General features: G+C 45.2%; 1 protein-coding gene across 1 annotated transcript; it reads right to left on the bottom strand.

The window, feature by feature from the left end:
* Window positions 1-9,067: 9,067 nt before the first annotated feature.
* LOC136534762 (probable low-specificity L-threonine aldolase 2) lies at window positions 9,068-12,044 on the bottom strand. The gene is made up of 9 exons (XM_066527135.1): window positions 11,362-12,044; window positions 11,000-11,111; window positions 10,675-10,725; window positions 10,503-10,574; window positions 10,266-10,398; window positions 9,987-10,045; window positions 9,802-9,899; window positions 9,540-9,606; window positions 9,068-9,459 (listed from the first exon to the last, which is right to left on the bottom strand). Exons 1-9 carry the CDS (start codon window positions 11,796-11,798, stop codon window positions 9,376-9,378), a joined length of 1,113 nt encoding a protein of 370 aa, XP_066383232.1. The 5' UTR covers window positions 11,799-12,044; the 3' UTR covers window positions 9,068-9,375.
* Window positions 12,045-15,882: the final 3,838 nt, after the last annotated feature.

Raw genomic sequence — 15,882 nt, 5'->3', positions numbered from 1 at the left:
CAAGGACATCCTCGCAGTCACAGAAAAGGTCCTTGGATTTGGTCGCTAATGCTCCCAAAGTGGACCAACAGAAAAGAAAAAGACCGTTCAGTGACAGCGTTACCACCTTGATGAAAGAAAAATTTACAGCACATATCTCGAAGGAAGATTGTGTTAGTTTCTTCAATCTATGTGCCTCACTGCCTCCATTTTTATTGAAGTCTGAATTCAAAAGGTAAACACAGAATAAATACGCTACAATAAGAGATAAAGAAATACACAATAAAGATTTAAGGAATATTACGAAGTTAGTCGAAGACAACCCTGATTTAACCATGGAAGAGGCCGTGAACATCTATTATGATGTACAAGGGACGGGAATACCGACAATAAAGTATGAAAGGGGCAATCTTTTGGTTCCCGATCATGAGTATAAAAATCTAACAACATATATGCACCAGTTACATGAATATTACATAGCTCAAGCAACAAAGACGGACGACTTTGGTTTTGAGGTTATTATCCGTTCGCCACATGTTTTCCAATATCCTAAAGAAGAGAAGTTCGATGTCGAGTGAGAGTGTTTGTTCCAGCTATACCAAAAACGCTCTCTCGATGTTCAAATGTTGACGTTGTGGAATATGTAAGTACCGTACACGCACGATATTACAATTAACTACTCTCTCGAGACACAAATTGTTAACTTTTGAGCGTTTCCCATGATTTTATGTAGGTGTATAGCAAAATTTTGTATTCTAAAAAGCAAATGGGATTACATAGGCTTCTTGGACCCCATGCGAGTCAATGAGAGGACATGTGTAGGCCTCTATGGATGTGACGTGGAAGACCTAAAACAGAGATTGATTGCTGTTTTCGATAAATTCACGATGAAGAAGAAAACCCACATACTTTTAGTCTACAACTGCGAGTATGTGTTCTCGGCTTTTAATTTTATGTTTTTTTCGTTAAGATTATTCGATAATTAGGATTCTGTGATTGTAGCAACCATTTCGTCTTCATTTGTGTTAATCTTGCTAAAATTCTGCTCGAGGTGTGGGACTCAAAGAAAAAAACATTTCATCATCTCGATGCACCGGTGGCAGTGCTGAATTAGTAAGCGATCCTAATAACTATTATTTTCTAATCACGCATACCGCTTTCTAATATTTCTCCTTTTAATGTTGCTCAGTGTCCAAAGAAGACATATCGGTGGGACGCCGGTCCCATTCAAGGCTGTCGAAATAGAGAGGAAGTACCTATCACAGCCGGCGGGAAACAATGAATGCGGGTTTTATGTAATGTGGGCAATGCTTCGCTACATCGGCGGAAAATCGGAAGAAGCCGATAAGTTGGTGTGTATAATCCACATTTCATTTATGTCTGTTAATAATTCAACAAAATGATTTACTGTTTCTCTTTGGATATCATCTTTTTTGAACGACAACGTAAGAAATATAAGCACGAAAGGCTGCTAGACATGGAGATCGTTGCACTACAATCGGAGCAGGCAAAATTTATCTTAGCCGAGGTATTGAAAAAAGATGAAGTATTTTCCATTGCACAATTCGTGAAGTACAAGGACCAGTATGGCCTAGAGCGGCTCGCTAGATTATTGTAAGAAGTCCGAGAAGCATGTGTGAAGTCCAAGAACATTTCTTTTTTATTTTGAGGGATCGAGATGTGGATAAAAACATTTGAATTGTAATCGTAACATTTGTAATGTTTAATATTGATGGACCTGTCGTCTACGTAGCGTATATAAAGCGAATCTCGATTCCATAAAAAAATAAATTATAATAAATTATAAAAAAATAAAATATGAACGGGCCATCACCGCCGGTTAGCAACAAACCGGCAGTGTTGTCGTAACCATCACTGCCAGTTAGAAGCAAACCGACAGTGTTGTCTTGCTCAACACTGCCGGTTTGAATCATGAACCAACACTGATAGTTACAAGAACACTGTCGGTTTGATCCATGAACCGACACTGATATTTACTACAACACTGTCGGTTTGATCCATGAACCGACAGTATAGGCTTACTGCTTGAGCCAAGAACCGACACTCTTAAAGCAACTGTCACTGTCGGTTGGCACTACAAACCGGTAGTATTGTTTAACTGGACACTGCCGGGTGGAGCCAGGAACCGACACTGTTTCATGTAGATCAGTGTCGATTTTTAAAGACCGGCAGTGATGTCAACCCCCATCACTGCCGGTATGTCACTGTCGGTTCAAAATCCGACAGTGAAGTGGGTTTTTGAACCGATAGTGATGTCCAGATCTGGGGTAGTGTCTTGTCACAGAGAATGCCAGAAGCTTATCACTACTTGATCCACCCTGCTTTGATTTTATGGCTAACGTCCGCATCAATATCTATATCCCTCTATAGCATCGATCCTAGATACCGAAAGGTATCTTTCTTAGGCACTACTTGATCTTCTAAACTCACATCTCCCTCCTCTTGTACAACTCCGTCAAAATCGTATCTCATGTATTCGATTTTAGTTCTGCTCAATTTAAAACTTTTAGACTCAATGGTCTGTCGTCGTAACTCTATAGAACTTATTACGTTCAAGGGTAAAAAAACTACTGCAAAACACCTAATCCATAATGACAAGAGTGTAACGGATGAGTGCTGAATTAAGATGGAACCGCAAACACCTAATCCATAGCGGTTGGGATGCAAATCTTTTTGCATACGAAGGTTGAGCCGCAAAAACTGGCTTCGCCCGAAAGGTTCCGACTCCAACCGTGGAGCGCGCGCAGAGGAGCCACACCAAATGTGTCCTAAATGTGTATGTTATAGTTTAGCTATTAGGAGTAGCCTTGTGTATGTTATAGTTTAGCTATTAGGAGTAGCCTTATGATAGAGCACTGGTCGTGACATGAAATGACAAAGAGAGTGTTACGCTATATCGGTCAACAAACTAAAGGCATAAGAGAATTCAAATTACATGGTAATATGGGTGTCCTCAATATATAGGACCAGCCACATAGCCAACTGAGGTGGAGCAAGGCAGCGGCGAAGCCACAGTGCATGTGTCGGGGTCATACGACCCCGATAACTTTGTACGAATCAGTGGAACCCCGCGTATTCCGGCCAGCTACGACCCCATCAAATTGAGTTCATAAATCTGTGCGACCCCGGCAGCAGTTTAGTCTAGATTTGCCGCTGGAGAAGGGAAAGACAAAAAAATATTTCACATATTTTCTCTCCTATACTCATTAATCTTCTTCTCTCACAGACTTTCTATTTTCCTTGATCAATGCAAAATATATATAGCTAGCTAGCTATTTGCTCGTCTTCAGCAAACACACTCTCTCATCCACGTCAGACTCAGCTACCTATGTAGCTAGCCATTGGACACGCATGGGAGTGAGAGGGCTTCAACCCCCCACTACTAGCTAGAGAGAATCTCATCACCTTATTGATGACTGAAAATAAAAAAAGAATCCCATCACCTTATATAGATTCTGCCTGGACCAATGGAATCACTGAACCCGGCCCGGTGCAATATATAATTTGCTGCATCTAGCTAGCGTGGGGTGTGTGTGTGTGACAAAATATATATGATGCACGTCGGTCTAGAAGGCACTTGTGGAATCTAGGGCACACGTACGTGTCCGGGTTAAGCAAGACCCCTACTACAATAATAATCTCCGACGAATCGATCACACCGAAGCACTAGTAAGATAACATTACTTTAATTTATTGTACTGAGTCCGCGTAGATTTCAGTCCGATCGTATTTTTGTACCAGAGATTTTTCCAAGTTGGATCGTATTTTTTACAGAGTCTGATCCGTATTTCCTTCCGGTCTTCACCACGTAGATTTCGTTCTGCTAGAGGTGGACGAGGGGGCGGGCGCACCAACGAAATACCTGTAGACGAAACCTCCTCTTACTTTTTAGGTGGTAATAGATTGTACCACGGGTATCATGCTGGGTCAAATTAAGCTACTACAATACGTACGTGCTCATTCGTGTGTTACAATAATCTTACCCCTCTTTTTTGTGATGATACAACAATTTTACTCTTAACTAAAATGTTCAAAGAGATCACCAATGGTAGGGCAAGCTAATCGTTAACCTCTTCATGTTTTAATCTAATAATAACTAGACCAGCAAGATTACATTGGGATGCATGCAAGCGGGGGCGTGTCTGTGAGCCCAAAAAAGACTTATTTTTTGCGGGTCTTGTGAGAACCCACAAAAAATAAGTCTACCTGCAGATTCACAGGCAAACCCTCTTGCATCCCTAGATTACAAAACCATCCCATCTCATCATTTGGATTTTTGAGATTTCACTACATGCATGACGCGTTTTCTTCCAAATGCCTGCCTCCTCCGGTCCCCAATCGACTTTGTTGTAAAATCTCCTCATCAAAACGTGTGTTCAATTGATTTCTTCGCCTATTGTCACCACCGTAAGACACTAGCAACGTGTATAAATTACCCGCGTACCTGTGGGTAAAAACCCTCAGGGTATTTGTGCCCAGTGAGTTTAGGATCATGGGCGTAGAAAACTCTTTACACATACCTGCTCTACCCATACCGCACCTTGTATTTGATAGGTGGGGTCTTGAGTCTAGTATATAAACTCAAAGTCTAGGGTTCCACGAGTCATTTTCTTTTCCCAAAACTCAGCCGCTACTCCACTTGCCTAGTGTCCTAGCCGTCCACCTACACGCCTCCACCTGACCACGCCCGCTCACCCCCGGTCGCACGCCTCCATGCCGCCCGACAGCCCCCAGCACCAAAGCCTGCCACCCACCTATAGGAGCATGAAGAAGGGACATGGGGGCGGACGCCAGTAGACCAAGTACCCTGGATCTGCAACCCCCGTCCCCCCACCCTTGATCTGCGCGCCGTGTCTCTTCATCGACGGATCTGCAATGTATCGATGGCGGTTACATATGTGTACCCGCGGGTGCAGGCATGGGTGCCAGATCTCACCTGTCGTAGGCGACATGTGTGGGCACAGATTTAGAGATTACGTCGCGGGTGTGGGTTGTTGAGGCTCTACTCGCGTGTAATGTGCCCGTTAATATCCCTAGACACTAAGACACATGCTAGCCGAGCATACTTGTCTTGGTGCTCATATATTATGTTTATCCATCATCATGTTGCGGTTAAACTTTTTTCCCACATTACAAAAACCTACAATATGATCACAATTAAGCTTTTAACTTAATCTTGTAAATTTAGTATAATATAAAAAGTGGCCATGAAAAAAAGTTAGGGCCCATTTGTCGCGGCTCCAACACCTGCTTTGCGTGCGGCTCTGACACCAGAGCGGGCGAAGCCACATCAAACTGAGAGCCCCTTTGGCCGGGCTCGTAACAGCTCCGGCTCCATTTGACATTTACTGAAGCAGCACTGCTCATCGCACTGTGTATAGAAGCTGTTTTTCTCTCTCATTCTCTTCTCCCTCACTGACAACGAAGGAGCTGCCGGAGCCAGTATTTTTGGCTTCCCGGCTCCGGCTCCTCTATACGCTACAGTGCTCCTACAGTTTGAGAGTCGGAGCAGGCAAGAGCCTGACCAAACGGCCCCTGAGTGCTTTAAGAGAACGGCTTCTAGCGCTAAGGACTTATTTGGCACGGCTTCGGCCAGCTCCGGCTCCGCCTGACAATCACCGCGCAGATCACTGTAGGACACTGTAGCTCGGAGCCGGATTTCTCTCTCCTGCCTTTTCCGCTCACTGTAGCTCGGGGTACTGTTCATGGAGCCGGAGGAGCCAAAATTTCGGGCTTCACCGGTGAAGCTGTTGGCTGTGAGAGGGAGAGGGAAGGGGAGAGAAAACTGGCTCCGCTACAGTGAATAAACAGTAAATTTGCAGGCCGAAGCCGGAGCCGTGCCAAACAGGTTCTAAATATATACGCCGTTTTGTGGTACGGAGCGGAGCAAAAAAAAACCCAACTTCATTGAAAGGGCTTCGACTTCGACGCCGAAGCCGCGCCAAACGAGTACTACCGGGCATGGAGGTTGGAATCTGGAATCAAAGTGGCGTACGTACGTTATGGGGAACTTTGCCCGTGCTGTGCTGGACATCCCCAAGTGACGTGCTGGGACCAGACCGGCCGGACAAGTTGGCAGGATCTCAAGACGGTTGATGATTTTTACCTGTGTGCGTGGGCGGGCGGGCAGTCCACAATGTGGCCAGTGGCCACACCTGCAAGCTGCAGCCGGCCCGACCGGGCTGATGCTGATGATCCCCCACCCGCGCACGCAGCAGGAGCCGGCAGGCTGCCGAGGCTTGACGGGGGCGCGCTACGCCTTTGACTCGATCGGTCGGGGCCGGGCCGCCAGGGCCCCGCGCGGGTCACCATCGCGCGTGGCTCGCGGTACTCCGTGTCGGCGATCGGGGGCTAGCGAGACGACGACCCGGCGGAGGCAGGGCCAGGCGTCAGGGGTGGTTGTGTTGCCGAGGCCCCACGTCGCACTGTCGCAGCGGCTCTTCTACTAGCTCCTGCCGGCTCAGCGCGCGCGCACCAATGAACACACCGCTGCTGCTGCGGGTTCCTACAGCCTTTTCGGCAGGCTGGGGTTGCTCTTATCTAAATTAGCCAGCAGTAAATAATCCATAATTATTTACGGCCTGTCTTACTCGCTGGTGCACTCCCTGCCCCCCCCTCCCCCCCCCCGGCCTGGTCCCCCAGAACCGGAACGATCAGCCTGCCAAAAACCAAAGATGTGAACGCGCCGGCGCCGCCCGCTCGCTCATGGTGTTTCAGTTGGTCTACGATTTCTCCGTCTCCTAGGGTGTGTTTAGTTGGGGAGGTGAAAAATTTTAGGTGTCACATCGGATGTGTCAGAAGAATGTCGGGAGTGATTTTTAGATACTAATAAAAAACAAATTACAGAATCCATCAGGAAACTACAAGACGAATCTAATGATACTAATTAATCGGTCATTAGCACATGCGGGGTTACTGTAGCACTCAAGGCTTTTTATGGACTAATTAGACTTAAAAGATTCGTCTCGCGATTTTGCCGAGAACTGTATAATTCGTTTTTTTTTCGTCTACATTTAGTACTCCATGCATATATCCAAACCTGTTTTTTTTTATCGTAGGAGGCAAAAAAAAAAAAAAAAAAAATTGGAAACTAAACACGCCCCTAGTCGTGTGTGGCTGGCTGCGCCTGCGCGTAGATCCAGGGAACACAAAGGCAACCGATACCGATCCAATCGTTCTCAAACCGGAGCATCCTCGGCGGCGCGCGAGGGTGAGGCCCATGTCTCGGCGGTAGCCGCCACCCGTCCACGTGCCGCAGCGGGACGTTCGGACCCGATCCATCCGCCGAACAGCGCGCGGGAATCAGCGGGACTCCGCCGAACGGAGCGACGCCCCGTATATCCCGTGCCCTCCATTCTAACATATTTTCATTGCCGGGCTTTATTATGTGTTGCTCCGGCCCATTAACAATGATACTTTTCTTTACTTGCCGGTGCTCATACAGAGTATGCGTTCGTCTTCGTTCCTTAGGATTGCTTTCTTTTTATATATTTTTTTTCTACTTCCTTTTTATATCTTTTGTCTTTTTTATATTTTTTTCTTTTCTTTTCTCTAATTCATTCTTCTTACGTACTTTTTTTTTTACTTTTTATTTTCCTTTTTGTTTTCGGTAGTTCTTTATTCTTCTTTCATCTTTTATATTTTTATCTTTCTTTCATTTTTTTCTTTTACTATAATTAATTATTTTCTTTATTTTGTTTTTATTTTCATGTTTTATTATTTTATGTTTCTTTTTTTCCTTTTCTCTTCCCTTTATGTTTCTATAGATTTGTTCATTCTTATTCTGTTTTATTTTTCTCTTTTTATTATACTGTAATTATATTTTTCTTTTCATATTATATTTTTTGTTTTTTTATGTACATATTATTATGTTCATGCATCATATACTATTATGTTTATATGGTGTTCTGTGATATATTTTGTGGTGTTCATGTTGTATATATATGGTGTTCTATGATATTTTTTGTAATGTTTACGTAGCATACATACGACGTTCTATGATATATTTTGTGATGTTCAAGTAGTATACATATGATGTTCTAGGTATATTTTGTGATGTTTACGTACTATACATGTGATGTTCTGTGATTTTTTTTATGTTTATGTAGTATACATGTGATGTTCTGTGATATATTTTGTGGTGTTCGTATAGTATACATGTGATATTCTATGATGTATTTTTTTTATATTCACGTGGTATACATGTGATGTTTTATGATGTAATCTTATGATGGTTTACATAGTATACATGTGATGTTTTATGATGTTTTTAGAATATTCACATCATATAAATGAGATGTTTTACGATTGTCTTTGAGTATTTAAATAGTACCCATGAAATGTTTTATGGTATGTTTTGAATTGTTTTAAGTAGTAATCTCTGTGATGTTTTTAGTGTTTTTAGGTTTTCCCCCTTATTTCATCTATTATTTTTTATTACTATCTTTTTATATTGTTTTTATCTATTACATAGATGTCATATGGTATATTTATGTCTATATAAGCAATATTCTTGTAAGAGTTGATTTTTTTTCTTAGATTTAAATGGTCTAATATAGATTACAAATGAAAGTATAGCAGCTCCCCGTGCCGCAGGCTCATGTGCGATCCGGGAGCGGCAGCCCAACAAGCACCACGGGCAGGCCAGGAACGGGCCGCGCTCAGGGGTCAGGGGCAGGGCAATCGGCAGCGATATCGTCGTCGTCTCTCTCTGGATCTCGTCATGGGACTTGGACTTGTCTACGCACGCTTCTCGTCCGATCCGCCCACGGCCGCGTGTCCCTGATGGTTTGCCATCTGGCGGAGGTCGGGGACGAACCGGCTCGCTGTGGAAGTGGAACGAACAGTCTGCACTGTGCATCACGTTGGCGGCCGCGCGCGCGGGACATGTGACCAATGCAAGGGTCTGTGTTGGCTCTGGGTTACGCTCCTCTCAGTCTCAGGGCAGGTCGATAGGAGCGCCTGTACTGCCAGTACTGTTGGGCACAGCGGTGTGCAGCATATAAACGACACAAGTGGCGTACGTACGTGGTGTCGCGCCAGCTTGTGCATGGACAACTGAAGGAGCTACAGAAACAAGGGGAGAATCTCTCAGCACAACGCATCTGCTGGTACACTGCAGGTACCTGCTGCTGCACTAGAGCCTGGAGGCACCAACAGGTGTTTGTGTCATCTACCACCGCTCATGCAAAAGAGTACCTGCTAGTACTCTGCTACTACAAGCTGTTCTTTGAAGAGCTAAGCAAATCCAAGCAAAGACTGATGAACAGCGACAATTATTCGGGAAAGGCGTGACTACAGCTATCTAGGTAGCGTTGGTCACAAACAAGCTGGGCACCAAGCGTCGATGCATCAGGTCGGCAGAACCGAAGTGATCTAGTGCCCATATGAGTTTTTGGTAGTTCCGTTTGTCAGATGCTCGAATTCAGTACCGCCTTTCAGTAGTTCTTCAACGGCTTTCTGAAACAATGAAACCGTATTGTCACAGAAATTAAACGCTAACAGTGAAAAGATGGAAAGTGGTCCATGCTTTTGCGTACCTCAACACATGTCAATGCATACTGAACATCACTGTCTGAAATTTGGTAATGGATGACAAACCTAATACTGTATGACACAGAGTTCAACATAGAGTTTCAGTCAGACTAGGGGTAGCAGTTCTTGTACTATGCAGTCTAGCTTGTTACTGAAAACTGAATACAATGTTGCAAAGACAGCCAAAACAATGTTAGGAATAAAGGATCAACTAGAAGAGTCAACATGTTAAATTCAAAATTACTCAGTAAGAGAATAGAACTTCACCTTTTTGAACTAGCTGGCATTGCAAGCACATTGTGTTGTTCCAAGACTGCACACAGTTTGTCAGGTGATATTCTTGGATCCATGGTATCAAAGAATACCTTACAAAGAATTGATATGTGCATATAAGACCCTTATTCCAGTTAACAGTGAAAATCAGTAAGAGGATGTATAGCAGGCAGGCTAACCATATTTGTCTCGACCGAAGCTGAATCCACTGTAAGCTGTTCAATTTTCTTCAGTCCCTCTAAGAAAATAAACCAAGACATACAAACTTCAATATTAAAACTCCACAAACAGAACTAATGTTTATGTTGACAAGGACCATGTTCCTTTTTTTAACACGAGCGTAATAGTGGTCATTGTGATTTAGATTTTTGAGAGAAAGCAAGTGGATTTTCAGAAATTGTGAGTTGTGGTTGTCAAAATGAAATTAAAGTTTTGATTCCAAAATTAAACTACGGAACCTGCCAAAACTTTAGCCTTTCTGTGGTCATCCGCGAGCTTTCCCACAGTTTCACGAACGGCAACATGAGCAGCAGCACAAAGAACTCCCACCTGTCTCATTCCACCACCTAGGGTCTTTCGGAGAATTTTGGCCTGAAGTTTTGTTCAGATTACTGTTATTGCTTGATCTCTGCAGTTATATTTTTTCAATAAAGTTGCATCTCTGCTGTTTAAACTTAGAAATTGATTGATCTGACCTTGTCAATGAAGGCCTTCGAACCAACAATAACTGATCCCACGGGTGCACCTAATCCTTTTGATAGGCATACCTAATTCCGGAGAAAATAAATCGACAAAGTCATATGTTAACTACAGCCAAACATATGCAGGTTGTAGATCGAACACAGTAACCAGCAAATTGAAACATACCGAAACTGAATCAGCAGCATTGACAAGTCTATCTACAGGAACCCCAAGTGCCTGGCACAATGAACACGATGTGTTAATACTTGATAAGAGGCTAGGACGTTCTGCACACATGTTAAAATTTCTAAGTGAGAAAGGCTGCTATTATGCTCCATGCTTAGATATATATGGTTCATCATTCAGATGTCAACCCTCTAAAATTTTCATCTCCGAAGACAGAACAATGAAACATACATCCTAACTGGTCATTTTCCTAACTCTGCTGCAGATAGTTTCAGAAGCAGATATAAAACTACAGTACATCACATGCATATACAACACTACTCACCACAGACGCGTTAAAGATGCGAGCTCCATCAATATGAAGCTTCAAGCCATGGCTCTTGGCAATTTCACCAACCATGTCAGTGTATTCTACAGATAAACATTTTCCACCAGAACTGCAGAAACAGTTAGAAACATACGAATTAATAAGATGAGAAAAGGTTATATATTGTACTCGGGAGTATCTCAAGTTTTTTTTTCTCTTCTCTGTTCCCATCCTCTCGACTCCAACGAGAGAAAGGCGGATCTCACAGCGGTTAGAGAGGAGGGTGAAGAAGAAGGTAGAGAAAACCTCGGGTGTGAGAGAGATGGGGAAGAAACATCGAAATAGGAACAAGATTGGGAACAGGTATCTGTGCAACTCACTTCCCATGTGTATTCTCCAAGCAGATCAGCCTGGTCGTCGGGTAATGAAGATCAGGATGCCTGATGGCGGCAACGATCTTGTCAATATCCATGGTGCCGTCGGGGTTGTTGGGCACGGTCCTGGGGTGCACGCCGCCGATGGTGGAGATGCCCCCGTTCTCGTAGACGTGGATGTGCGAGTTGTCGCCGAGGATGGCCTCGCTGCCCCTGACGTCGCAGTGCACGAGGACGGAGATGAGGTTGCCCATGGTGCCCGACGGCACGAAGAGCGCGGCCTCCTTGCCCATGATCGCGGCCATCTCCGCCTCGAAGCGCTGCGCGGTCGGGTCGGCGCCCAGGACGTCGTCGTCGACGTCGGCGGCGGCCATGGCGGCCCGCATGGCCTCGGAGGGCTTGGTGACCGTGTCCGACCGGAGGTCCACCACCTTGCTCGCCATTTGGTGCTGCTCGAACTAAACCTCTAGCTACAGCTCCCTCCGCTGCAGCGGAGCGACAGAGTCCCCCGATAAAATACACACGCCAAAGCTCACGAATTGGATGCTCAAATGGTGCACTGACCACTGCGCTTTGTCTTTGAGATATGGTTTGCTTTCTCCTTCAAAATTCGCAAATCTTTCGCGCTTTTGGAAGTACCAGTATGATGGCTGATGCTCATTGCACTTGCTGCCAACATAACAGGACACCAACCTGGCAACTACTGCCTACAGACCTACACGCAAGAGGCCAAAAAAAAAGCGAAAGCCACGAGGACAAGGCATCGCCACCGCTCAGAGTCACCCCGTCCAGGACGCCCGCTCGCTCCCAAACGAACCAAACAGGCGAGGGAGTCAGGGAGACGACCCTGACGTCGTTGTCCTCCACACGCACACGCCGACGCCGTATGCGTCCAGGTGCGCCGTGTGCAGACTACAGACTGCACTGGTCACTGGAAAGAAAGGGACACAGAACAAAGTCTGATAGTGATCGCCCACGCCCAGCTACGAGCTGCGGCGCTGTGGCCCGTGCCACGCATTCGGTCAGTTATTAGAAATCTATCAAATTTCAAAATGGACAAAGGCAATACAGATGATCGCACGCACAGCTCCATGCTCTAAGAACGCTCTAGAGGGCTGAAAAGAGGCAGGTGGTCTATAAGATTCTGCATAAATACCGCATCAAATCTGTTGAAGTCCCTGGATTATCCGATGAACATCAGTAAGCTGCGCATGTGTTGATGCTTCATTATTCTAGTCATATGTTTTTGTTATGAACTTCGATTTTGATGATCCCGAATTTGTTGAAAAGTTTATGAAAATATCTACAATTTGAATTGATATTATACCATTTGACCTATTATAAAGTCATGAGACAAATCCAACTCAATCTTTATCCCGACTTTAATATCTCCCTTTATTTTTTTATTATTACTTGTGCATCCCTATAACCTTAGAAAATACGTGAACACATATTAGTCCTTGTAACTGTGTTGTCACTAAAATCATCAAAACCATATATAATCATGCACATTGGCTCATAATCCTTACAACAGACCACATTGCTAGTTAAGTACAACGGCGCATAAGTCCCTATCATACAAGCTTTTCACTAATATAGGGTCATTAACAGACTTGTTAAATACTGTACACACAAAGACCCTCCCATACAGAACACTAGGTCCTAGGACATTTGACATGGCAATAGACAAGTAATCCATGTAATCCTAATCCCAGATATAAACCACAGTGCAACCAGCTTTCAGATGGCTTTGGAAGGGCTCCTGCCAAAGTTAACGGCATCTTTTGGCTACATCTCTTTTTTTTTGAAACGAAGCATAAAAGATCTACGAAGAAGAAACATGGAACTTCGCAGTTACAACTGTGCCCTTTGTGATTCCAACACGGTCAAAACTCTGGAGCACTTATTCATCAAGTGCACATTTGTCTCTGAGTGCTGGACCACTTAACCTAGTCTTCCAACAACAAGCGAACCTGTTGCGATCGCTGCTACTCCCTCTGAGATAGTAGTCGTGGAACGTAGGCGGGCGAGGTTTGGGTTCACGGCGGCGGCGTGGGTAAGACGCCATCCTGGCGGCCGGCGTCGAACACGAGCGAGCGAGAGAGCGAGGGCACAAAGGGAGCGGGAGAGATTAATTCAATCTCCAGCTGAATCTCACATTAATCAAGTGTTTAGGCTTTATAGCTGACTCTCCACAAATCACTATCTGACTAACAAATCCAAATTGCCTAACAAATCGAATTCTGAGATCCTAGACTTCAGGAACCCGAAGCCACCCTGAGCGCGTGAAAGCTCTAGTTTGGTTTTGGTGAATTGATGAAACCCTAAGTGCTAACCTAGTTTATCAAGTGATCATGAGATAGGTAGCACATTCCAAGTGGTGAAGCAAATGAAGATCATGACATGATGATGGTGATGCCATGGTGATGATCAAGTGCTTGGACTTGAAAAGAAGAAAGAGAAAAACAAAAGGCTTAAGGCAAATGTATAAATTATAGGAGCTATTTTGTTTTAATGATCAAGACACTTAGAGAGTGTGATCACATTTAGGTTCGATAGCCGTACTATTAAGAGGGGTGAAACTCGTATCGGAATGCGGTTATCAAAGTGCCACTAGATGCTCTAACTCGTTGCATATGCATTTAGGATCTAGTGGAGTGCTAACACCCTTGAAAATATTTGTGAAAATATGCTAACACATGTGCATAAGGTGATACACTTGTGGTTGGCATATTTGAGCAAGGGTTAGAAACTTCACCGGTGGAGAGTGCGAACAGTCCAACGGTGCTACCGGTGCCTTAGACAGAAAAGATAGAGGTCACTATAAGTGACCGGGACGCCGGTCTCGGTTGGACCGGCGCGTCCGATCAGTGGCAGCAGAGGGCACGCAGCGCTGGTCTCTGACCGGACGCTGGGTCACTCAGTGACCAGACGCTGATAGGGTTGCGTCCGGTCCCTGCTGACGTGGTAGTGGATAGAGGAGTCGCCGAGTGACCGGACGCTGGGTGTGTCCGGTCGAGCATGACCGGACACGTTCGGTCGTGAAAAGTCATCTCTAGATGCTTACTGGAAATGACCGGACGCTGGGGTTCAGCGTCCGGTCACTTTGAGCTGCTGCGTCCGGTCGTCACTTGACCGATTGAGATCGGACGATCAACATTTGAAGAGAGGGGACACGTGACACGCATCGCGTGACCGGACGCTGAGGTCCAGCGTCCGGTCAATATGACCAGAGCGTCCGGTCACCCTGTGTTGTGCCCAATGAAAGGATATAACGGCTCTATTTCGTAGGGGCTTCTATTTAAGCCCCATGACCGGCTCAAGCTCACTCTCTTGGCTATTTGTATTGACATAGCAACCTTGTGAGCTTAGCCAAAGCCCTCCCACTCATCTCCATCATTGATTCATCATCTTTGTGAGATTAGGAGAGAATCCAAGTGCATTGCTTGAGTGTTTGCATCTAGAGGCACTTGGTGTTCGTGTTTTCGCTATGGGATTCGCTTGTTACTCTTGGTAGTTGCCGCCACCTAGATGGCTTGGAGCAGCGAGGATCGTCGAGTAGAGGGTGGTGATTGTCTCTGGCTCTAATCGTGATGATTGTGAGGGGTTCTTGACCCTTTCCCTGGCGGAGAGCCAAAAGGTACTCTAGTAAATTGCTCGTGGCTTGTGTGATCCTCATCTTGTGTTGGTTGTGCGGCACCCTATTGAGGGTTTGGCGTGTGATGCCAATTAACGCGTGAACCTCCAAGTGAGTGAATCGCCACAACGAGGAATAGCTTGCCGGCAAACAAGTGAACCTCGGTATAAAATCATTGTGTTCATCATTTGATTCCGAGATGATTGGTCTTCATTGGTATTCATTCCTGTGATTGTTTGGCTCCTTCTCGACACAGCGGTATAAACATCTTGCTCACTCTCTTTACATTACCGCAAACTAGTTGTCAAACTCTTTAGTGTAGCTAGTTGTGAGAGCTTGTTAGTTTGGTAGTGTGGCTCTTTAATTAGCTTTTGAGAGCACACTAACTTAGTGTAGTGTCATAGCTATTGTGTGGATAGAAACTATATAAACTAGAATTGTGGTAGGTGGCTTGCTATTTTAGTAGGCCAGTGTAATACTTGCTTCGCCTCATAATTGTCTAACTGGTTTATTAAGTGTTGTTGTAGATTTGTTTAATAGGCTATTCACCCCTCCTCTAGCCATTAGGACCTTTCAGCATGGTCACCACGTGGAGCTGTGCGCGCCGTGCGCATCACCCATTGGGCCCTCTCAGCCATGGCTCCGCTTGCGGCGCTGGTAGACTCGGCCCACCATAACATCACTCCCACCATTGACAAACAGCTCATCCTCGAGCTAGAAGTCAGGGTAGGCCATGCGAAACACCTCGACCGGTTCCCATGTAGTGTTGGCTTTGGGCAGACCCGCCCACTGGATGAGCACATGCCACGTGCCACGACGCAGCTAGGAGCACAGGACGCATTTAGGAGCTTCGAGCAGACGGTCGTGGCGTAGCGGAGGTAAGAGCTGGG

Source organism: Miscanthus floridulus, unplaced genomic scaffold, assembly GCF_019320115.1.
Source record: "Miscanthus floridulus cultivar M001 unplaced genomic scaffold, ASM1932011v1 os_2266, whole genome shotgun sequence".
In the NCBI taxonomy this organism is placed as follows: Eukaryota; Viridiplantae; Streptophyta; class Magnoliopsida; order Poales; family Poaceae; genus Miscanthus; species Miscanthus floridulus.
The sequence above is the reverse complement of the archived record's forward strand: the minus strand, read 5'-3'. Positions and strand labels throughout refer to the sequence as shown.